This window comes from Labeo rohita, chromosome 14 (genome assembly GCF_022985175.1).
Source record: "Labeo rohita strain BAU-BD-2019 chromosome 14, IGBB_LRoh.1.0, whole genome shotgun sequence".
NCBI lineage: Eukaryota > Metazoa > Chordata > Actinopteri > Cypriniformes > Cyprinidae > Labeo > Labeo rohita.
This window is the reverse complement of record NC_066882.1, coordinates 4,935,597-4,961,608: the sequence shown is the minus strand read 5'-3', so window position 1 is coordinate 4,961,608 and position 26,012 is coordinate 4,935,597. Positions and strand designations below refer to the sequence as shown.

The 26,012-nt window shown below is 36.7% G+C and overlaps 1 protein-coding gene across 4 annotated transcripts in view; it reads right to left on the bottom strand.

The window, feature by feature from the left end:
- The window catches only part of klhl4 (kelch-like family member 4), a 45,013-nt gene extending 19,784 nt beyond the window's left edge, over nucleotides 1–25,229 (bottom strand). Inside the window, exons 1-5 of one of the 4 annotated variants that reach the window (XM_051127801.1) lie at nucleotides 24,913–25,229; nucleotides 20,671–21,341; nucleotides 6,321–6,488; nucleotides 3,859–3,995; nucleotides 3,459–3,655 (exon numbers count right to left, since the gene is read on the bottom strand). In XM_051127801.1, coding sequence (XP_050983758.1) covers nucleotides 3,459–3,655; nucleotides 3,859–3,995; nucleotides 6,321–6,488; nucleotides 20,671–21,089 — 921 coding nt within the window. In that variant the 5' untranslated portion in view covers nucleotides 21,090–21,341; nucleotides 24,913–25,229. Of the gene's footprint in view, nucleotides 1–3,458; nucleotides 3,656–3,858; nucleotides 3,996–6,320; nucleotides 6,489–12,361; nucleotides 12,475–20,670; nucleotides 21,342–21,434; nucleotides 21,697–24,912 lie in introns of those variants that run through there. The other 3 variants (XM_051127802.1, XM_051127804.1, XM_051127803.1) reach the window with 3 other exon arrangements.
- Between the last annotated feature and the right edge of the window lie 783 nt (nucleotides 25,230–26,012).

The following is a 26,012-nucleotide window of genomic DNA, read 5'->3' as shown; positions in this document are numbered from 1 at the left end:
TGTGAGAATTTAATGGGTTGTGCCAAATCTAATGTATTCATGAGAGGAAATATGACCTAGAGCAGTGTTTGTGTTGTCAGTCATTTATCTAAGCATTATCTCATATGCCTCTTACATATAAAAGAAAACACCTAGACTTACAGCACCCTACAGGCCATAGACATGTTGAACTAAGACATTAACTCATGCAAGTCTGCAGCTTCTCACGAAAGAAGAAAACTAACGTTAGGATGAGACAGAAACTAGGAAAAACAAGCTTATCAAAATAGACGTTTTTAATCTGAACGCCACGGTGAGCCAACCAGGAAGTTCTGTTAGCGCTGCGTTCATTACCGAAGCGACCAAACAGGAAATTTTCCTGCTTGTGTCCTCTGATTAGATTAACCTCTCTGCTCTGGAAAGCCCTTTGTAAACAGCCCGTGCAGATGTCCTTCAGGAGATAACGGCTATCTTCCTAAGTTGTTTCCGCACTTGGGCAGAGAAATGCCCATCAAGCAAATGTGTTCTGTGGATCCTTGGGCTCCTGAGAATACTTAATGTATTGCCATTATTTAACCGCAGCTGTATTCGCTATATTTCTCACACATCAAAGAGCTTGGCGCAAGCCTTTAAACTGACCGCATGCTGAGATACAAAATGTCAAATCAAGTCATTTTATGCTTGGAATTCTTTATGTCCGACTAGGCTTTAAAACCTGTGGTATCTGCTTTTTTAATATGCAGGAATGGTTGATTGTTATTATTTTTAATGATCACTATAAAATGATTTACTAATGTAATATTGTTTAAAACCCTTAGTATAGAATTTAGTATAGTTGATAGAACACAAAAGGAGATGTTATGGAGAATGTTCACGCTGCTTATTTCAATGAAAGTAAATGAACAAAGAGTGGTCAAGCTTCAAACAAACAAACAGGTTTCTAAAAGCATACATTCTAAGCACCATAAAAACCTATATGTGACCCAGAACCACAAAACCAGGCATAAGGGTCAATTTTTTTAAATTGAGATTTATACATCATCTGAATGCTGAAAAATAAGCTTTCCATTGATGTATGGTTTGTTAGGACCATTGATGGGAATAACAACATTATAAATGAACGGCGTTACTAACTGCGTTATTATTTCAGTATCAAATAATCAAACGAATTACTGTTTCCCCCGTTACAACGCTGTTACTGACAATAAAATGCGGCGTTACTATAATTTATTATAATATTATTATAATTTTATTTTTCAGTTCATCTGAATGGATGTGCAGCGTACCCGTATTTGACGAATCCTAACCTCTAGTGTGAAGGCACACGACTAGCCGTCGCTTTGTCTCACACGCACGCAAAGAAAGATACAGAGCGAGAGAGTCTTATATACCATGCAGAATTGCCACGCTACATGTAAACAATATTCTTCGAAAACGAGTTTCTTTTCTCCGGTAGTAGGCGGACCTAAAGCGCAAACAGTAATCTCATTGGCTGGCGCTCACCTATTATTGTCCCCATTTTGATTTCAGCAAATCAGTTCTAGCAAACGCAGACAACATGATTAATATTCATGAACCCAGCAGCTCAATAATCCTTAGTGCATTTAATATTGTTATTAGTAGTAGAATTCGTAGTAGTTTTGTTATCTTTTCAGTATCATTTTATGACAAATGTGCATTCATACATGGTTATTCTAAAGTTCTAATTACTAAAGATTGTTAAATTATCATAATGTCATATTATAATGCTTCACTGACTGAAGTGTACACTCAGATATTTAACAAAAAAAAACTGTGCCATTAAGCTTTTATATATCTGGTGAGTATACTAAAAAATGAATTCATTTAAATTTCATTCATTTAACATATTTAATATTGGGGGCATCCAAGTTATTTGACATATTTGAACATTTTTTTTAAAGTAACACAATAGTTTCTTTCGCAGGAATTTAGTTACTTTTACAACATAACTCAGTTACTAATTGTGAGAAGTAAGTAGTAACTATAACTAATTACTTCTTTAAGTAACATGCCCAACACTGGTTAGGACAGGACAATATTTGGATGAGATACAACTATTTGAAAATCTGGAATCTGAGGGTGCAAAAAAACATTTAAAAAGAAAATCTCCTTTAAAGTTGTCCAAATGAAGTTCTTAGCAATGAATATTACTAATCAGAACATAAGTCTTGATATATTTACAGTAGGAAATTTACAAAATATCTTCATGGAACATGATCTTTACTTAATATCCTAATGATTTTTGGCATAAAAGATCATTTTGACCCTGTATTGTTGGCTATTGCTACAAATATATCAGTGCTACATACAACTGGTTTTGTGGGCCAGGGTCACATATATATTTTAGTCTTTGATTTACTCAAAATCTTGCATTGAAAATCTTGCTTGACAGTTCTGATCAAGATTTACTTTCTTTGTATAGAAAAGAACAGCTTGAATCTTTGCTATAAATGTCTCCTTTCATGTTGCACAGAAGAAAGTAAATCATATAGGCTTCGGAAGACATGATGGCAAGTAATATATTACTTTAATAGTAGTAATAGTACACTGTGTTCAAGACTGTTTTTTCTGGGAAATCAGAGCAGGATAGGACATATTTACCATTACAGAAAATTTTAATTTAAAAAAATTAAACAAATAAATATTGTAATATATTTTAAGATAATAAAAATCTTATTTTTATTTATTTATTTTTTAATTAATTTATTTATTTTTTTGAAGTTGCCATTTAATTTTATTATATTTTCTTCCAGCCAAAGAAATAGAGAATATTCTAGGTAAATTATAATTGCCATTTACATTATATTACGTATATTTACCTATACTGTATGTGGAAATATTACAAGTTACAAAAGAAATAATTCATTATAATACATCATTATAATTAAGGTGGGAGCGTGCTTACCATTTTGGTAAAAATGATGCTTGTTATGTCAGCACAATTGGGTTTTGTATGCCAAGTGTTGATATCTCATACTATGAATATTCCCAGACTGGTTGTTATCTCTGTGAACCTTTAGTATTAGATAACAACACACTACAACCCAATGAGACTGACAATCAACAAGCATCATTTTAAATGCCTCTGAACGTTACAAAGTAAGTCAAAAGAGACAGCCAAAACAACAATAGCAACAGCAATATAAACCAGCAAATAGTATAACAAAGCCACCACATCATTTATTCATGCCAGAGTGCATGCTGGGAACATCGCCAGCGTAGCACTGTAGACATTACACTAGTTAATCTGTAAATATACAAGAGATTACTGTAATGCAGATACGGATAATCATTAGGATTCTACAACACAACGATGCAACATCAGTTTACAAATTGCAATATACAGACATCATTTAATTCAATGCAATTCTACTATTATTACGTTGAAAACTACTGTGAAAGGTCTACAAATGATAGCGCTGATTAGTTCATTTATAAAATAACTTCCGTGTTCCTACCATAGTGTAGTTGTGAGCGACGTTCAAGAGATCCATGCATCCCTGAGCATCAGCAAACGAACGGATCCCCAGGCAGTTGGATGGGTGCAGTTGTTTCATCAGAAAGTTACAGCAGACCTGAATAACTTGTGAGAGCTGGAGGAGACAAGCGGCAGCTAAAAGACTTTCAATTGTCTCCTCTTTTAGCTCCAGGACTCCTGTACATTTGGAGAAAAGAGTGAAATATGCAAGAAACTTTTTGAGGAACAAAACGGTATTTTTAACCTGTGTAGACTGAAGAATGTTAAACAGTTAGTTTGGGTTTGTAAATTAGTGTTTTGCCCACCAGCATTGACAAAAACTGAGGGGAGAGACACTTCTGCTGTGTACAGCATATTTAAATAGTTTGCAAGATACTCACCAGTATATGCAAAATGAACCAGTGCTCGCAACGCCTCAGGATCCACACCCTCCATTTTAATTTCCTCTTGTTTTGCCTCCCTCACATCATTGGTGAACATGGCAGCAAAATAGTCTGAAACTGCGCTCAGGACAAGTCTGCAAAAAATCGTGCAAACGGTTTATATACTTCAAGATCACCTCAAACAACTTCTCGAGAGCCGTCTTCGTAGAAAATTCCTCCCCACAAAAAGATTTATCTCAGCGCAGCTATTTTCACCAGGTTGTTTCATGCAGCTCTGGGATGATGTTGATTGAGCTCAGTGTCAAACTGGGACACGCAGTCGAGATTTGGCTACAGAGAATTTTTCAACAGAATAGCATCAAAACACTCAGCGGCCAAGAGATTTCTTTAAATAAACACTGTTTTAGAGTCCTTGAAGAAAGTTCAACATGCTCCGTAGTTTGAAATACAGCGTGCAGCACAGTTTTGACACTTCTTGATGTTACCATTTGCATATCTGTCCTTAAATGAACAGTTACATACAAAAAGAAAATTCTGTTAGCTTTTTTCCCGTAATTTTCCTCTAAACCCAAAGACTTTTTTTGATTTTTGAACAATGTGCTCATCCCCTCTTCCATTAAATTTCAATGAACTGGCCTTGATCTTTCAAGCTTCAAAAAGAATGCAAAAGCACCAAAAAATTAAATGAACATGGTCCATGTGTGCTATATTTCTAGTTTTCTGAAGCCATACTATTATGAGATATAGACTGAAAATCATTATTCACTGAAAATCTTTCATTCTTTTTATCTATAAACAGTGAAAGTCCACTCAACGAAAACTTTCATATATAAAAAACACAAAAAGATCTAATCCAGTATGAATTTAATCATTGTAAACAGAAGCTCAACTATTCTAGGCTGATTCACAAGAACTAATGAGGCTTCATTTTGTTTTGAAGAAACACAAAGAAACACTGAAAGTCTTAAAGGTGTGAAACAACCTCAGGGTGAGTAAATGATGATTAGGGGTTCAAGCTTGTAGCACTGAAACCCTATTGTAATCGTTAGAATGGCCAAGGATCAGCAATCTCTACGTAAAACTGATTGTGCAGACCAAACCATAAGTCGTAGAGACTTGAAACTTGGAGGGATGGTAGTACTCACACTGCCTACAACATGTCCAAGGCTCACCCCAATCGGCCTGACGGGGGCGCTACAGCGAACAAAAGTACGAAATCACTCATAACTCCTAAATTGTCAGTTGCAGGCTCAAGTGTCTTATTGGAATCCTTGGTCCACGCAGGACAAAATGCATGCCTTAGATTTGATCTTGAGCCTGGCAAAATTTTTAGGTATTTTGGATTTTTCAAAAAACTTTTGCGAACTAGTCTTTTGCCCTAGTGGAACCAAACCCATGCAGAAAGATTCTCTGTACAGTAAATATTAATAATTCTCAAAAAAAGAGTTGAACTTTCAACTCACTGTCATAAAGTGACGACAAAACGTTCGAAAGGGGCAGGGGGCCAAATTTTGAGCACCTATCAGACACGGTTAACGGAGGCTGATTGGGATGAAACATGGCCCCAAAGGCCTGTGAGAAATTTAAAAGAAATCGGCCACTGGTGGGCGATACCACATTTTTCAAGATCGTAAACGACTGTACATTGCACGGTTTTTCGCACATACGCGAAATTTACTCTTTGGGAAGCTATAACAGGGTCGTTTAGAAAATGGGCCTGTCCAACTTTACCCAAAATCTTACAAAGCATAAAGGAAAACTCCAAACTTCACAGAACCTGGTGAGCACATGCAAAGGGTGATTCTAAACAAGCAGGCAAAGTTTTAAGAAAATCAGACCACAGCTGGCACTATAACAGTCATAAATATTACAGAAAAATAATACTTCTATGGCAAATTTCTTGGATTTGGAAAAAACGCTTTTTTAGATCATTGATTTGGTGGCTTACTAAATAATATCTGTTTTCATATGTGCTTAAGGCACTTGAACCCCAGTAATCGCTGCTTTTTTTTTTTAGGTGAACAATTTTGTTCAGTTTCTCACACAAAAACATGACTTCAGAAGACTATATAAGAGCACATGAATCATAACCAACACTTTTATGGCATTTGTGCAGCATTAATGCAACTTGAAAGTTCCAGTCCACATTTATTGCATTTTCAAAATATCTCCTTTCATGTTCTGTAAAAGAAAGTCATACTTTTGGATAATTATTATTAAGTAAACCACTACTGTTAATTAAGAGATAAATGAAAGCTTTGCTAGCATTTACTTTTAAGTAGCTAACGGTTTGATTTTGTCTAAAGAATGATGAATGTGAATTCAGTCTCTTTTCAGTTGATTTCAGAGTACTGCACTGCATTTTAAGCAGCGTTCCCTTTTGCCCTGTTGATCTGTCTGTCTTTGCAGTGAAAGTAGGACGTTTGAAAGTAAGAAGACTCGACTTGACGGAGACTCACCTGTGTGCGGGGATCTTGTGATCTCCAGCTATCAAAAGTACATCACACAGCTGCTTGTGCTGAAGATAGGTCTCCATCTTTCGAAAGGTCTGTTCCGCATGGTTTGTGGCCTGGAAAAACTCATCAGAGCAGTTGGAGCTCATCCTAGAGAAACTGCTCAAAGCCAACCTGTGGGAAAGAGGAAGACCGGAGTTGAGCTGGGACCGAGCAATGTGCGCTTCTGTCAGTTTGATATGATGATTTGATCTATGCGGGCGACAGGGGGAACTTAACTAACACCTGCAAAAGCTGCTGTGTCCATCTGTGACTTTATCTTTTAGTTTCCCTTCAATTGAACCGTCAAGACTGAGGCTCAGCAGAGTTACACTGACTGACAGGTCAGGTTGGAGAAAATTTGTTTGCGGTGCAGCAAGAGTCGCAGACATGTGCATTTCAAACTGTGGTGTTTATAAAACATTCTTATCTCTAATAGCTGTTTACTCGCCTCAAAATTTAATTCTGTCATCACTGACTTTCCTCATATCATTCTAAAACTGTATGAATTTTTGTAATTCACATGTAGTGAATGTTGTTGGACCCAATAAACAAAACACTTTTGAAACATTTTCACAATGTCTTCATGTTCAGGACTATAAAGAACATTTCACAGGTTGGGAATGATAAATAATGACAGAATTTATATTTTTGGTGAATTGTCCGTCTATCATTTGTGTGCATATTCCTGAAATATGTGTTGGACATATAATGGATTTTTCTTCAGTTAGTTCACCCATGACAAATTAAACAGGTGTTGCTTTCTAATATAAATTTGTAATATTATCCAGAAAAGCGGTTAGCTTGAGCAAACTTAATAAATATACCATGCACATTTTTGTGCCATTTTCCATCAATTTCCTCTGCAGAAATTATTTTGTAATATGAATGCTGTTTGTGTCATATTGAAAGAAACACATTTACAGCCTTTTTTTTAACAATGCTAGTGATACATGGTTTCACTGCAAAATCTGACACTGTTACTTTCACAATGTTATGCTTTTTAATGCCTTGATTTAATTTATGAAGTTTGCACTCACAAAAACAAGCTCTGCCAATGACTGTCACCAATGTTTGATGCCGTTTTCTGTATGCGTGAATTATACATTGTGCAGAAGTAATAAAAACACTTTTTTCTCCCAGTTGGACATTAGTCATTCTGTGTATATCTTCCTTCACACTTGTGAGAGCTAAAATTGAAACCATTAGAGCTAAACTCCGTAAATAAGTGGATTGAAAGCCAGAGTTTTCCAAAGGGGCAGATTACCATTTGCACAAACTTTGCTGTTTTTATTTATTTATTTATTCTTTTGGATGCACAGGACTTTGTGGGGATCTGGTCTCTTCATAGAGCCTTGATAATGTAAATTTTGAGCTGCTTTCCCTGCAGACCGGTAGATTACAAGCCATTGTGCTGCATCTGAATAATCCCTCTGACTCACAGCAAACAATCTAAACCCTTTATTTTGTTGTCCTTCATGGAACAAATCCACGGCTGACATTTAACCAGTCCACAACACTGTTTAAAAAGTCTAGCTGCCGTAGGGACATACAGTAGAGCCTTGCATTTTGATTACTTGTTTGTAATATATGCCATAGAGAAGGCTGTTTAAAAAAAAACTCAGTAATTATGCATTGCTTTGAACGACTGGTTATATTAACCCCCGTCAACTGAGATTTGCATAACAAAAACAAAGCATGACCATTATGATATTTTTAATATCTCCACGTCCTATTGTCCACTTCATCTCTTAACAAGAGTTGCAAAACCATAAAGTTGAGAATGAATATTAAGCACCTGATAAAACGTTATGATCTCGTAAAAGTTTTAATTACAGAGTAAATCCCACTGAAAGCTGCACTGACTGGATCAATGGTTTTGTGCACTGTGACTACCTCCTTAGAGGGACACATAAAGCTGAATTTCACCCTTGTGTCCTCGACTTTAAAGGCAGACATGCTCCATCATATGAGCTACCGCCATATAAATCACATTCATTTCAGAGTACATACTTCTACTCTCTTTTTATAGCAGAATACATGTGATAAGTAGTCAGTTGGCGCATTTAATATGATGGAGCTGACTTGGCGTGAGTTGGCTTGATGAGCAAGGTGACTCTCATACGGAATACATTATCTTTATCTCTCTGGTCAGCTGTCAGGGGTTGGTGATCGCACTGATATTTACAAGCCGAGGGGGGGCTGACTTCTAAACATTTAAAATTGTCCTGGGGTTGCTCTGATCTAATGCCACATGCAAAGCCAAACTCTCTGCCTGGCTGGCGGATCATATCAAATAGCCTGGTATTTCACATATAGAGCATCCAGGAATAGTTCATACAAAAATGAAAATCTGCTGAAAATTTACTCACCCTCAGAGTGTCCAAGATGTATATGAGTTTGATTCTTCATCAAAGCACATTTGGAGAAATAGCATTACATCAACAGTGAATCTTCTGTAGTGAATGGGTGTCGTCAGAATGAGAGTCTGATAAGAACAGCTGATAAAAACATCACAATAATCCACAAGTAATCCAGACCACTCCAGTCCATCAATTAATGTCCTCTTGCATCAAAATCCACTGAAGCGTTTTGGACTGTTTCCACTTGTAAACAGTGTTTATCTGTGCATATTTCTCTCTTGATTCAGACACAGGTTCGTACAAGGTCCTTAAAGTGCTTGAATTGCTTGAATTTGACCTTTTGAAATTTAAGGCCTGGAAAACCCTTCAAAATAGCAATATTCCTGAAGAGGTGCTTGAATTATTGAAAGACAATGTATCTATGAAATAAGTGTTCAATGTTTTCAGTAAGAACACATCTTTTTACACAAACTTCACGCAATTCAAAAACATAATTTTTTGGACTGGAGTTTGTGGATTATTGTGATGTTTTTATCAGCTGATTAGACTCTCATTCTGACAGCACCCATTCACTATAGAGGATCCATTGGTGAGCAAGTAATGTAATCTTGGATAAACATCTTGGGTGACCTGAGGGTGAGTACATTTTCAGCAAAGTTTCATTCTTGGGTGAACAATTGCTTTAAAATTTGTAGGTTTCCATGCTTCTCTTTTATTGGTTTGTGATAATGGTTATATGGCCTGAGTGAATGGTTGAACAGACCACTGAAGAAACAATTTACAAGTATTCATTTTAAATATTTCATTTTTGCCTCCATGTGATGTTTTGTTTATTGGTTTTAAAGTCAGTGGCTGCTAATGATACACAAGACAATCAAGTGTTTAGGAAAACATTAAATTTGTATTACATTCTTTACATTATGCCAACTTGTTTTTGTGAATTAACAGGGACACGTTTGCAGCTGCAAGACATTTACACATTAATAACATTGTGTTTAGACTGTGTATACAGCAAAGGCTACAAGTCCCAGACTCCTTCTGGTCATTATAAGGTTGTTTTTTATGCTAAATAGATAGGTAATTTATCTCACTGACGTTATAACTACATTTTGGCACAGAGCTGGATGTAATGAATGAGAAATAAGCCAACATAAAACCTAGACGCATTACTTTTGCTCAAAGGAATGCTGAGAGGACTTTTATGTCGACCAATATCGAAGAACCAAATTGCTTCTGTATCACTTTCTGAAAGGTTGTAAATTTACTGAAAATGTTATTTTTTTCTTTCTGCCTGTGAAATTGGCTTTTTATATACAGGGTCTTTACGAGCCACGATGCACCTGAAACAGGATACATAGCAAATAAAACATTTTTGTAACCCCTGGATAATACACAAGAGTTTTTCTAGTGTGCTAATCTTAAATTTACATTTAATAGAACTTAATTTTATGATATGTTTATCTATTTCCCATTTTATCTCTGTTATTTGTTGTTGTTGCTGTTAATGCACTGGTTTTCTGAGTACTACTTCTGGCTAAATAAATCTTCATATTGTTATGCACGAATAAAACAGCTCAACGGTTGAAGCTGCTGTATGACATATTTCATACTCGGAGGACTTTTATAAAAATCCATTTGTTGTGCTATCTGGTGCATTACATAACCCGCCATATCTCCATATCAGTACAGCATCTGAGCAGTTATTGAACTTGAGCTGTATCACTCTATTCACCCAGATCAATAACAAGTGGGCAGTTGTTGCAGTTACCTGAGCGTTTCCTGACAAGAGCCTGCCAACAGGCTCTTCAAACGCTTTTTCAAGAGCCTGACAAAGAGAGCACGTTATATGTGGAGCACCGCAAAGTGCTTAACCAGATTTTACACACTGCATTCCCTTTCTCTCCAAAACAGATGCTTATCATTATCAGTACATCTGCTTCAAATATTTTTTTAAACAATGCTATTTGTTAAAGTGCACTGGCTCTGCAAATGTTAAGTGTTTTGATCAATACAAGCAACAAAAATGGCAGAAAAATATTTATATTCATGCTTTCAGAATTTTAATGGTGCTAGAAAGCAGGATTTTTCAAGGATGTTTTAATAAAATATGTATCAGCATCTTTGCTCACATGCATTCCGCACATGTATTTGGTTGACCTTTCAAGAAATAGCTGCTAGCTGGTTGCAAACATACTGAAGCAGCCCTAAGCGATTTTATTTGGCAGGATCTTATTCCTCATAGAACAGCACGTCAATGCCTCTTTCTCGATTTCTGAAGCGTGCTTTGTTATTCAGTGATGCACAGTGCACACATTATGATGAAACTGCACAACAGTACTTTCCTGCTTAAAACAGAATAACTGAACCCGTTCTGTGTCTGTGGGGTTTTCATCCATTTTGCAATTTGCTTGACTTTTCCAAAATGTCACTGAATTTGTTTACATTGTCAATGTAAACAAAACTGCTTTGAATCTAATCTAATTTTAGTGTATACTTTAAATACTACAAGCACAAACAGCACCAGATGCTGAGACAAAATAGTATGTTCAAAAATCACACTACACCAGGCCAGTGTTTGCAAGGCGCTTTATATTCTAACCTTAAATGCCTTGCATATCTATTAAAGCACCTGGCACATCTATAAACGTAGACTCCTAATAATATGCCTTGTGTGTCTGACAGACAACTCCATAACAATAAACTAAGTGAAGATGAATGAACCTCACCTCTAAAAGAGGATTACAGCTATCTGTGCTCGCTCAAAGCCGTGAGCAGAAATCATCTTTATCGCCCAGACAGCTTAGCTGGGGCTTCCTTCCTCCAGCATTTTCACCCACTGTCCTTTAAGTCTGATGTACTGAGTACAGTGGGGGCTCAACCTCAGTTTTAAGATGGATCTGTGTTCATGTAAGCCCCAGGATTTGTGCTGAAGGAACTATTTTCTTTCTGTTAGATTGCTCAATCAAAGAGCATGTCTGTTTTAGAATTCATCAGCATTCAGAAAGTGTTCCTCAAGTCATTTGTCAAAATGGGCATATGAGTAAAAATAGCCTAAAATATAATTTTAAGGGATTTTCCACTTTACATGAATTTTTTGTCAGTCTTGCAAGCATTATTATTTTGCATTATTATAACAGTGTTTGCAATCAAACTAAATTCTGAATTTAAGAACTTGCTTCCTTTTAAGTTGCAATTTGATTTTAACTGTCCACATCCAACATGAAGCTGAAATAGAATTGGAATTGGAATGAAAGAGGAATTTACTGAATTTGAAGTAAATAAAAACAAATTATGTTATTCTGAGTAGGGGTTTAAAGGTACGCGTATTTTTCGGTTCGACACACAAACATAGTTTTGTTAAATCACAGCACATGCCGAATTTCTGACTGATTTCTTATTTTAAACTCAAGCGACAATCCCGTTTATATCGATATACAATAATATTGCGAACACAGAGGACACAAAGTGTGCTGCTTGTAAAACTATGCACTATCCACGTTGTCTTAAACATTAGATGCACTTTATATCAAGCGCGTCAAACTAAACCATACACCTGCGTGACTGGCCCTCCTCATGTGTGTTGTTTACGCATTTGAGACACGTTTTCCTCAGAACACAAATTACATCTTATGGCTGTATACTTGCCTGTAAATGTCTGAAATTGACACAAGTATTTCCATTTTGCATATCCTGAGCGAATCTACGTTTAACTTCGCAAACTTCTATGAAGGTGCGTCGGAGCGCGCATGCGCATCAAGACTAGTGATGTTCGATTCTTGAACGAATCATTCTTTTGAGTCGGTTCTCAGGAAGTAACCGGTTGAGCCGGTTCAGAAAATCGAACCGAATCGAACTTTAGTTCGGGTTGATGACGCAAGACGCACAGTCGAAGTAGCACATCCGAAAATAAGAACTGGTTCAACGAACTGTCGAAGTTTGCCGATGATTACCGAAGATCCTGACGGGTGAGTTGCTGACATTGTACAACGAGCCTTATGCGAAATCTAAGCTTCCAACAAAAATAGGCCTTCGTTTTTATAAAAGCATGGAAACAAATGAATTTTACTATGGCTTATTGTGCGTGCAAATTAAAATATGTATTTTTTCGATTTTAAATAAAGCAGTTTATAAGGACAATAAACAAGAAGTTAAGACTGGTTTACTCGTTTACTCGCTATTACACTGAGTTGTTTGAAAGAAATGCATAGTGACATCGTTGATGACGACATCAGGAACCGATGACTCGGCTTTTTGAACCGGTTCATTAAGCCAAAAAGAACCGGTTCGCGGAAATGAATCGGACTGTGCATCATTAGTCAAGATGAAGCTAATTAGAAGGCGAGCACAGTACACTGGTCCATACAATGAGGATAAATGTATCAGATGGAATGAATTAAATGTAAAACTCTATTTGGCTTAGGCTTTACCCTGGTGAAAAAAACAGCATATGCTGGTATGTTTTGATGCTGGGATGCTTTTTAGGTAGGTTTTGATGCTGGTTTATGCTGGTCCTTAGCTGGTCATGTTGCTGGTCAAGAACCAGCATAAACCAGCAAAGGACTAGCTTAAACCAGCATCAAAACCTACCTACCAGCATATGCTGTTTTTTTTTTTTTAACAGGGTAAATAAGAAGGATAATGTACAGTCAAGATTACTGCAAAAAGTCAGGCCATTATTGCTAAATAACTCCCTTGAAAAGTGATAGCTGACAGATTTTATTTTGTTAAATAACCAGCTTACCTTACTTAAGTACCTAAAATAATGACAGAAATATCACAGGGGGGCTGGCAAAGTGTATTGGCTTTTTATAATTTAGTTGTAATAACGACCATATCCACTTTTGTTGCTATTAGCCATCCAAACCTCTTTAACAAGCCACGTAGACTAGGCCTATTGAACGGTTATAGCGCTTTGTGACTGTGAACACATAAAATTGCTGCTGCTGTAGCAATCAAAATAACTTACCTCAACATGCCTACCTACAGTATTTATGAATTCTACTTGTCAAAAAGTCTAGTCCTGTCAGCATACTTTCAACCCACACTGAATAGATCAAAGGTGTGGCTGGTTCCTTCCCCAAAGTTAATGCCTGAAGTGAGAATGGATGTATCAATAGATTTACTGACTGGGATTTTCATTCGACTATAGCTTTATACATTTAAATAAGTGTAAAATGATAAAGAAGGTGTTTTTTAACATGTTGATTCTTAGACTAAGCTTTAAAGGTCATTAATATTCCCGCACCCATTCGGTGTCAAAACAGTGTCAACCGATGATGCATTGCATTTTAAGATAAAGGTTAATTGCCTGAAATTGGCTTTTAATAATCCACATTCTGCAATACAACGTCTGTGAATGCATTATTAATGAGACAACAACAAAAACATTATGAGCAGCAATACAGGTCGCAGATCTTCAAAGCCTTTAATTAGATTGTATTGAATATAAACATACCTCTTGCGGAAACGGTGGAAGCACAGTTACCTAGTGTATCAGTATGTCTTAATATTCAGTGTTATTACCCTCTCCATGTGGTAGTTAAAACATGGTGAAGTGCATTAAAGATATTTCACTTTTATCATAGTTTTATTTATTTTCCTTTGCAGAGAACTGGTCCTATTCACAAAACACGATGCATGTTTGTAATTTATTGCTTTCAGGGTTTTTTCTCTTTTCTCTTTCATGCAAGACCATTTTAGCGACACTTCAGGACAAAGATAAACTTACGAAGGATATTTGTAAACGTAACCACGCACAGCCCTTCAGAAGCCGAACAGGTGCAAAGATGAAAGCGTATTTTTTCAAAGTGCTGTAGAACCTCCAGGTCAGACCTCTTCTTATTATCATAAGTATTGCGCTTTTTTCTTTATCTTCAGACTATATTGCCCTTCAGTGGGCAGAGTCTCATCACAATTGCTAACCATCTGCAAGGTAAATAGTGCTTACCTCGAGGGTTTTAAAAACTTTGCAGAAAATCCAGTGTGCTACACCAGCGCTCAAAGAAAAAGCTGTGGCTCAGCACCCGGGAAAGTCACATGCCATTAAGAGTGATTTGACAAAGGGGCTCTGTACATTTTTTAAGGAAATAAATTTAAATAGGGTTGTTAAAATACACACTATGCGTGAATCTGTTATGTTGTAAAATGAATCTGTTTCTCCCCATCATACTCAGAAAGAAAAATGAAGCCAGATGTTTGCTAAGTGTGCATTTTTTTTCTAATATCCTATTCTCAGCAGATGCAAATTATGAACATCTACCAATTACGCTGAGGCAAATAGACATGTTGAAAAGCGGAATTATAATTTGATTGAATGTGGAACACTCAGCAGTGTTAGGATAATTTATTGCCTAGCTTTAATGTATTGATCTCAAATGACAACAAATCCAGAATTATCAATAATTATGGTAATAGCTGCATTTGGAAAGGCAAACTAAATTCTACTGCGAAAATAATGATGTGAGTGTTTTTAAATACATACAGTACATATTTACACATATGCATTATAGTGGCGCAGACGAACACTGTAGATGAACAGTGTTTTGTTTAGATATTCATGTAAATGTGATATGAAACTAATTATAAAGGCTATTGAGCTTTCCAGCCAGTTGGAATAACAATCTGCTGCCGTCTCAAACTATACACAGATTAATGCATTAGCTGTGTTAACATGCTGGCACCCTTTGAAAAGAGGAAATGTTCTAATGCTGCCCTTTATTTAAGTTTTTATAAAAGCCCTTGTGAAGTTTAGATATTTCCAAGGCTTTTGTGCGATGCTTTCTTTTGAACACATAAAAATTTAATTCCCTGATTAATCAATAAGCCACAAGCTTTAGCCAAAATCTTGATTTCTAAAGACTATAAAGCAATCTTTTGAAAGGCCACATTTAATACAGTGTTCGTTAGAAATGGTGTTCAGTAGCTCTTTAAACATCAGTGATTTTAATACTTTAAAACGACTAGCATTGCTGTGCAATCATATCATGCACGACCCTTTCAACATTGAACACGCCGCTTGTGTATTTTTTCCTACATTTCCATTTCTCTACCTGGACAATGTCTCTTGACCTGTCAATGCTGTATGAAGATACTATAAATCTCTAGCTGAAATGAAGCTCTACTCATCTTAGGACAAGATGGTGTCATTATTTTCCAAGGCAATTGAGAGGAAATTGAGATATCATTCAACGTAACGGCTGCTGACTCAAGTCTCTGCTGTTTCCTTATTAAAGGGTCAGGGCCAAAATTCCTCTTATAGACGACGTTTCATCAAAAGAAAGGGATGGTCTTTTTTCACAAGGACTGTTCAGCAATGCACTGAATATATTTTTCAGAATGTATTTTTCTTATAAGAGCTTAAAATGGTATGCAAACCAGCTAAATACAGAACTGCATGTGATTATTTATATGAAGGACCTCTATACAAATGTATGCACTGTTTGACAGATTAACAAATGATTAAGGACTATAAAATACTTAATCTAAATGCATTTAAATATATCTTATCATCTAAAACACACAATACTTCCAATATTTATGCATGACATACATATCCGTTTGTATAGTCGTCTTTGGCTTCTCTGTGTACAGCTATGGAAACTGCAAAGGATTTTCAAAAATCCTTCTGCGAAATTAGTTCTAGTGAGTAATTACAGTGAGCTTAGGTGATACTCCTTTTGAACTCTCTCAACCTTTCACCAGATTTCATGAAATAATTACAGCACATTCAAGACAATGCATTGAAAACTTTAGTGAATAGTCATAGTACAGTTTTAAAAAATACCTAAAAATTATTCTAATTTTATTGCTGTTATTTTATCATTGTAGCAATAACCAATCATGATATGCTGACTTTGATATTTCAGTGAAATGGTTAATATGAACTTTAATTTGCATGTATAGTGTTGTAGTTGTAGCTGAACACCCCATGACCCTTTGCAACCAACATGCTGTCAGCTTGTCAGACTAGTTGAAGTAATGGTAACACAGATCACAAACATGGCCCTAAGCCCTTTACGCCCGCAGGGATATGTAGGACACCAAACATTTCTCTGTCTGCTCGGTCTTTTGAAAAAGATCAGAAACAGGTGTTTCACAGAAAGATGAATTTACTCAAAGTGTGAGTGTCTGTTGTAGTGAATAGGCCTAGTTTAATAGCGATTCTACAGGTTAGCTTTAGATTATTTAACTAATTTCTGCTTGGGATATCAGCATGCCGTCCACCAACATGATCTTACTGCTTCAGTTCATCCTTACAAAATCACCATGACCTCTGTAATTTCAGCATATATTATATGCCTCTTCATCTCAATTTCTGTTTGAAAACGAACCCTAAAAAAGATGGATATTTCATCAATTTCTTTGAATTATTTATGATGAGCAGGTCTGCAGCCTCGATATTACAGAAGATCGACAGAAACATTCTAAACATAGTATTCAGCAGTTTTCATCAATTCCCATAGTGGTACAGCTTCCAGGCTGAATCAAGATTAATTTCTTCCCTAAAATATTTTATTCATTACTGCCTTGGCTGCCTCACAAGATTTTGACGTTCCACCGGTTTGACGTTTCACTGGTAATGAAAACTGTGAGTACTATATCAGATGAATATAGCTTATGCATTATATAGCATACACTATTAAACCTGACATGTTTGGCAATTTTCCTACTAATGTGTTTTATTTGAATAAATCTAAAAGTTAACATAATTGTGCATTGTGTTTTGAGACATTGCATGTCAATACAGAGTCTTTCTTAGTATCTTCATCATTTTTATTAGCAGTGCCGGAGACGGGGAAATGGCATCGGCAAATGACGCAGGCCGCTATGATAACGATATGGGACATTTTTGTGTTTAAATGATTGTGTTGATAGATGGATAAGTGAAGTCGGACAAGCATTCTGATTCTGCATTTTCAAAACAACCCATAAGCCCATAATATTGATATCCAGCTCATTTTATACACATATTCTGTTTTTCTGCTTAATAATTGCACTCTAATGCATTACCACCTCCTCTTCAGGTAGCTGTCCTTCACTGATGAATGTCATACAGGGCATTAAAATGCATCACCAATGAATAGTTATTTTATGCCCTTTGGGTAAAAATGCGCATTGAGAAACTTGGTCTGATCTCACCATTAACTCGCACACAGAGATGCACAACAAAATCCCTAGTCTAGAGGCGCATTAAAGGCCTCATTTCCATTACATTGTGCCTGTAAGGGAAATTTATGCTTTATTTACGCATTCTAAATGAAAAGTGATAAAAGGACGGGGAAGAAAAACACAGAATAACAAACAAACGTTACAGCAGATGTATCATTGTATACCTAGGGGCTCTGAGGTATGATAATTTAAAGCACATGATGGGAGAGTCTTTAGAGATCAAATCTCTTTTGTTTCTATCTAATTCTCTGATTAAATATTCATAACACGACGTATGATAGCCTCACTGTGGTACTCATGAAGACTGCAATTCATTCAGGGGTTAAGAATGGTTTTCTAGTCTATGAGATTAAATTTGCAGTTTGTTTTAATGTTGCAGCTAATGTCATTTTAGTCTGAAAATAGCGCTTTTCCATGCTAGATGAAAAATGAAGTCATGGTACTTAAGTTCACAAAACCATATCAATCAGTGGACAAGGCTATTAAACACTAAGAAAGCTTTCAGACCAGCAAAGCAATTAACATAAGCTTTTAAAGGGTCAAAACTTGATGTTTAAGAGTTCATGTCTTGCGTATATAACCAACGCAGACAAGACTGACATGAAGATGGCTCAATAAGGAATGCTGTTGCCAGGTTTACCTTATTTTATTGTCTTTGATCATATTAAAGTGAAAAGATAAAAGGCAAAAAAAGCAACACCACACATGCTCTAAAATTTTAATAGACTCATAAATATCCTTGGGAGATGTGCCTATAGCAGAGGTTCAATGAGTGCCACAAACCCATGCCTATCTATGTTAATATAGCACAATGTAATGTTTTAATGCCCTCTGACCCGTGCATAGCACATATTCCCGAGTCTGCGGCCAGTCCAGTTCGAGTTGCGACTACAGGCAATGCTCCTCGCCAGAACAAGCAAGACTGAATAAATAAAGAGCCATTCACGCAGGATATGTTTACATGGTAAAAAAAATCCCTATACTTCAAATAAAGTGGGAAAAAAATTGGACATATCAGTGTTAGTCTATGTATGCATAAATAGCTAACTAAAAATATTGAAAATGCAATGCAATAAGATATTAAAAGATATTGTAATGCAGAAAGCTACAAACAATAATGTAATGCATTTAAATAATCATAAGGTGCATTTCTCAGATATAATATTATTATCAGCATAGCATGTAATTATATACTTTAATTTCTTGGAACACTGAAAATAGAAACTGAAATGCAAATATATGTGACCCTGGACCACAAAACCAGTCATAAGGGTCACATTTTTGAAAATGAGATTTATATGTCATCTGAAAGCTGAATAAATAAGGTTTCCACTGATGTATGGTTTGTTTGGCTGAGATACAACTACTTAAATATCTGGAATCTAAGGGTGCAAACAATTTAAATATTGAGAAAATTGCCTTTAAGCTTGTCCAAATGAAGTTCTTAGCAATGCATATTACTAATCAAAAATGAAGTTTTGACATATTTACAGCAGGAAATTTGCAAAACATATGCATGGAACATGATCTTTACTTAATATCCTAATGATTTTTGAATAAAAGAAAAATCGATCATTTTGACCCATACAATGTATTGTTGGCTATTGCTACAAATATACCTGTGCTACTAAAGACTGGTTTCATCACCCAGGCTCACATCTATGTATTAAAGACTATAAACATTCATCAGGTGTAGAACGTAATGGACTATTTGTATGGGCATATTTTTTTTTAGTAAAGTGTGGTTTTGTTTTTCTCCCTCATGACATCATCTGTTAGCCACTTCCTTATCAGAGAAGATGTTTACTTCCTGCATTACAGAGCCGCTTAGTGAAAAAAAACAAGATCTTTCTCTCCTAACCATCCAGTACTTAAGATGTGAATTGAAAGCATCTGTGGAAGTAGGGCTTTATAATCTCATAAATTCCGATCGATCGAAGCAAGCAAATTAAATGTTCTCTTTCTCTCGAACTGCACTGATGTGTAAATATCATCCCCACTAAAGATAATTCATCCTGTTGCCCTTCCCAAATTTATAGCCCTTGCGCCAGTGCTGTCTAATGTAATGGTATCCTCTCTGTAGCGTTTATAAGTCAAGGGATGCATGCGTTAACACAGCGTGAAATATTCCTGCTTCAGGTTATGAAAATGCAGGCTGCGAAGCAGCTCACGGCTTACGGAATGTGTTATACTGCCGGCTATATCCAGACGCCTCTATGTTTTCCTCTGTGTTTTGTGAGATGTCTGCTTGATGAATAATTTATCTGTGGGTATTTCAGAGCTGTGCTTCTACAACCCGCATGCCATGTGAATGAACTATTCCCAGGTGAGCAGCGGTGGCAGCTGCATCGGTGGAGTTGATTGAAAAATGATATTCTCCGAAGACCGAACCAACGTGTGAGCGGCGGCCCTGAGCACTGGCAACACGGTGAATGAAAATAAAACAAACTGTCATTTCTGAGCAAATTTCGCTGGCGTAATGAGCCTGAATAAAGTGACAGTTAAATACTGTACTTGTACTCAATCTTGACGCTCCCTGGGGCTTAACGTAAATCCACTCTGTGCCAAAATAACACCTCGCTCATCGCTCGGCACAGTACTGTCTGTTTTCATTACCGCACGAAGGGCAAAAATAGGATTTTTATCTAAAAACTGCAAGTCTTTTATGCCTACAGGCAAAACTTAGTCGCTCCCACCCTGCATGTGTTAGCTGACAGCAGCAGGCACCTCTTCACACGTCTGGTTACACAGTTCTATTTCTGCACAGAGCTTTTCTCTTTTTTTACCTGTCTGTGGCTTCCTCCTCACAGGGATCCTCCGGATTGCTCTTCATGTCCTCATGGCTGCTCTTCGCCTCCTCTTTCCTGGCACTGCAAGGTGAGTTGCTCTTGGGAAGCTCCTCGCTAGCCTGGAGGTGCTGGATGATGTTTTGCTGGTGCCATGATTGATCGCCCGGCCTGACATAAACAGGCGTGGGTCCAGGGTTCGGTGCCAGAATGCTGTGCGCCGGGCTGTTGCTCTTGCGGAGTCCTCCTCTGTCCCGGGAGTGACTCTTCAGCCGGACCGGTGTTCCCCGGTGGTCGAAACCTTCCTGCTGGATGTAGCCCCCATTCCCAGCTGAGGTCTGAGTGCTGTGGCTGAACCAGCGCCAGCGGAGCCTGAGGATCTGCTTCACGTCAAACTCCTTTTTTCCAGACACGGACATCCTATTTGCCCTCGACGCGATGCCAGTGGCACATGGAATCTGAGGAATAACGAGGCAGAACGCCTGAGTCTTGGCTTCTGAGGCTTTACCTCTTTTGTCTTTGTTGCCGGTTCTGGCCAATAAAGGGACGGCGTCTGCAGCTTCTGCCTTGCGTCTTATTTCCCAACTCTGTGCGCTCCTTGTCCTTAGTTATAGCACACACATGATATCCTCTGCCTGTACCACCCTCCTCCCTTCCCTTTGTCGTTCTCTCTGCACACACGACACACACACACAACACAGAAAATTAGGAACGCTTACAGCAACCTGCTCTGATTCCAGCAGCAAATAACGAACAGCTCTTACCCAAGAAGCTAAGGTGCCAAACTGACAGGACGCAGAGGTCAAACCTTAGTGGGGAAAATCTCGTAGCACACGAAGGATAGCCAAAACCAGCAGCATCTCCTTCCACGAGTAGCATCATCTGTGCTCGCACTCACACTCTGCCCCTTTCCTTTCTGTGTGCACACACATGCTCTTTCCCTCGCTCTAGCTCTCTCTCGCTCACGCGTGCACATAGACATGTCTTCTCGCTCAGTCCCCCCATCTGATGGGATCCCGAGGGAGACGGTCTCAGCCTCACAGCGAAGGAAACCATGCAGAAAAAATATTCTCTCCCTGTCTGTCTCAAGCCGTAGTGACAGATAAACACTAAAGTCTTTCACTGTTTTGACTTTGTCGGCATGGCACCAGTTAGTATTTCATCTCAAGTAAATGTTCAGGACTATGTGAACTGTGCTGTATAATCATGTCAAGAATGCTGTGAATGAAGAACCCTGTATACATCTTTCAGAGGTATATTCCAAACATTCTTTGATCTTTGAATACATCGACTTACGCAAAATGTAACAAAGATGTATTACAATTTCAATTTAATTAAAGCTATTTTGCTTTGTCGATCGTAACAAATGATGATTTCTATTTTCAACTGTTATTTTTGAACGCAAACTGAAAAAATGAACATATTATTGAATCTCTGAGAGGTTTATCTTGTTTATCTGTTAGAAAAGGTAGATCTAGAGGTGCTGCAATGTGTTGTATTGCTCATTGTCTGTTTGTATAGAAAGATTTGCTGGTCTTATACTGCCGAAACTGATAATGATTTATTCATGTGCAGTGCCTTCAGTTGGCTGTTCTATTGTTATGCTGAAAATATGGATACCGTCATCCTTTATATGGTGAGGAGTTCCCTCTGCTTTATTATTTAGTGTAGGGGAGGGGCAGTGAGCTGACAAATTTGCAAATCAAAACAAGCTTATTGTTTCAGAACTTTGTTCTGAGAATATTTTAACCTAATGGGAAATATTTTCTACCCTGTATTCTCTATCCTGTATTTTTATTGAGGAATTATTAATAAGGATGAGTTCACCTGTGCACGAGACTTGAAAAATGTGTAGTATGTTATTATATATGTGCATTTATTTGTATAATGGTACCAGAGGTTGCGCTAGACTTTAACATTGTCCGTCATTTTGACTGACAGGGTCATAAAAATTCCGTCATAATCTATTATTACCCGTCATTTTAATTTTCATATTGTAATTAAAACAACACATTTAATTGCTTTTATTTTTGTTCACATTTTCATTTTTAATTATGAACCTACAGGACGACACCATAGTGTTTAAAAACCACAAAATACACTAGGGATGGGTAAACAAAAAAAAACGATTTCTCGATTTTAATAGATTCTCATTTTAATGAACCAATATCGATTCTTAAATCACAAACGATCTTTTGGTCTATGCTGTTTTCAATTGATGAATGAACAGTACAGTACAGTACAACAGGCTAAGCTTTGTGTTACTTTTGATATGAAACAAAGTCTCAGATATCTAATTCCATCTTTTTCATTAGGAATTTTAAGCAATAGAACGATAGATGGATCGTTGCAGCTTCTGTGTACTCGCCTGTGCGTAATCAAACGCATAGGAAAACATTCGTGACAGTTTCGTTTTTGTTCTGGTTCCAGCGCTCTGCTGCTGGACAGAGGTGAGAATTACAGCTAAAATTGTACAATAGATCACCCTCAGTGTAATCTGTCAAAATGACGGACGGTGTTGTGCCCATTTTCGACCCCTGCCAAATTATTACCCCCTCCCCCACACCTAACTAAACCTACCAATACTAGGGGGGTAGTAATCTGGCGGGGGTCAGAATTTGGCATAACACCGGCCAATCAGATATTTCCGTCACTGCTATAAAAAATTCTGTCAGTGACGGTCAGTTTTTGGTTAACGCGACTTCTGAATGGTACTGAATTTACACTAAAAGTTCTGAATCTGTAATGCACAAAATACTACAACAAATTCATCAAATCAAGTCATAATTGCTGTGAATCTAAAAAAAAAAAAAATGGTGAGATGTCTGTCATCCAGCTGTTCTCTCACCCCATTTGTGTGAGATTGTTTAATTACCTGCACATTTCATAAATTTCTATACCCTGATGCATTATGTAAACAATGAACAGCATGGGGTGGAGGACATGTAGGATGGATGAATTTCCTTTGGATGCACAAGCTAATCTCATTTGAAGCTATGTTGTAATGAAAGGCAGTCTGGGTGAATAATGTTAACCTATATAATTATTCCATGATATCCTTCTAAAGCCATTTGGAGTGTTTTTGAAAATGTACAAGTAAAATATCATAAATATTTTTTATGTTAATTACTGTACATAAAAGGGTATCTCTACCTTAATGTGAACATGCAACTACAGCAGATAAATAGAAATCAGTTTTTAGATTTTAGCAAGATTAATCCAAGATAAATATCATCTTGACAGATTAGACAAATCACAGGCTTGAATGTTTTTTTTAACTATCAGTATTCAAATAAGCCTTCATTTATCAGTGTAAACTGCTTAGTGTATACATAACTACACATTGAGAGTGAAGATTTGTCAAAGATTTACAATATTAAATATAACAGCATAGAGAGAAAACCATGTTCATTTTTGAGGTAAGATGCATCATTTTATATGTTATATATTTTATTTGTAAAACATCATTTCAAAGATATAGAAAGATCATATCAGCATTTTTTTTATGTCTGTAATGTGCACGTCATTTCTATTACATGATATGCTATACATGTGTCCCCTCTGCCCCTAAAGAGCCCTAAGCGTCCCAGGTTCATACATTAAATGCATACATTGTTGGAAAACAAGACGTAAGACATATATTAGCGATTATGTTGGTGCAAAACCAGTACACACCAGTATGAACTGAAAGAAATGCTAAGTCTAGCCTCTTATTCCTGTAGGAGTCAAGGACACCATCTGTTTAAGTCTCTTTGATACAAGAGATGTCATCTTGGACTGCTGCTCACTGTATTATTCACAAACATCTGTCCTACCAGATAGAGACATTCTTCCTACCTGCATACCACATAATCAAAAATAATCATAATTCTATATCTATATGCTACAACAAGGAGCACTGATAAAGGATTAAAACCCACCAGCTCTTAAAGCGCACTGTCTATTTTCCAGTGTTAATGTTTTCTTTTTTTAAAACTCCCAATTTTATTTTTTAAGAGCGTCTTTTCATGGCTTTGATTTGTAAACAGACATATCTGAGCAAAAATTCTGTATGATATTGCCCCTCTTAAAATTTGACAACCCTGGAGTGACCAGGAATTATAAGACAATAAGTACACTACTAATTTGGTAGTTTGCATGTGTAAAACAGCAAGCATCAAACATGTCAAAAAAGAAATTCACCATAATCCACTTAATTCCTTGTAATGTCAGTAGCATAGTAAAAGGCAATTCAAGTCTTACCTTTCAAAGAAAACAAGTAAAATGTGGATGATTGCCTGTATTCCGCTCAGCTTATAAGTTGCTTGTCAAAGATTTCAAGCTAACCATAAAATGGACGGCCTCTTTTCTTTTCTCATCCTACTTCTGCTAGCGAATATTTGCATACAAAACAAACCACACTTTCCTCCCTCAAAGGAATTTCCTGATCATTTCCTTCCTTAGTACTGGTTTGAAGAGCCAGGACAGGAAAGCCCATTTCCTGTTTTCTTGGTGTTGGCTCATATCAAAGTATTCATAGAAAGCTGAAAGCATAATGGTTAGAACTAACAGATTTGAAGAAATGCAACTTTGTACTGTAACACTAAATGAGTCACATTCAACACACATATTGATAATTGATCACTTTATTTAAATTTTTTTTGCAACTGATACAAGGGGAAAAAAAAAAAAAAAAAAAAAAAAGTTAGAAACTTGCAGCCTAAATGTCCCATTATTTACAAGGGCAATGCACATTTTATGCCTCTTCAAAATATTAATGTTTTACCATTGGCATTAGCATTTCTGTAGTTATATCACCACATGACAGCACGACATTTCATAATTTTAGTGAGAGGAAGAGAGAGAGTCAACTGGATGTAAAGAAATGTGGAAGACATAACCAAGAATAAATGCCTTAGAAACCATTAAAAATCAAAGCAAGTCCCAGCTTTTGCCAGCTGCTTCCTGGTGTGCATTTTAAAGAGATTCAAGCAATCATTGAAAAAGACAGTCTTAGATATAAATACTTTAGAAGATTATAATCTCTGTGTAAATTCCATAACAGAATATCTGAACTGTCATAATATTTGGGACACAAAGTTATGTTATCCCATGGATCTGTTTCGAATCAATTTATTTACAGTTTGTACAGCCCTTAAACTTCGTTGTGCTCATTAATGAGATCTGGTTTAGCACTGCTCCAATTAGTTATTCATATGCAATGAGTACATATGATACAGCACTAATTACATATATGAAGCTGAAGTCTTAAAATCCTTTCAAATCTAACTAAAATCACTCATCTTGCATTTAAATGTGTCCAGACAATTTTAGAAAGGACAACAGAATTGCAAAACTCTCAA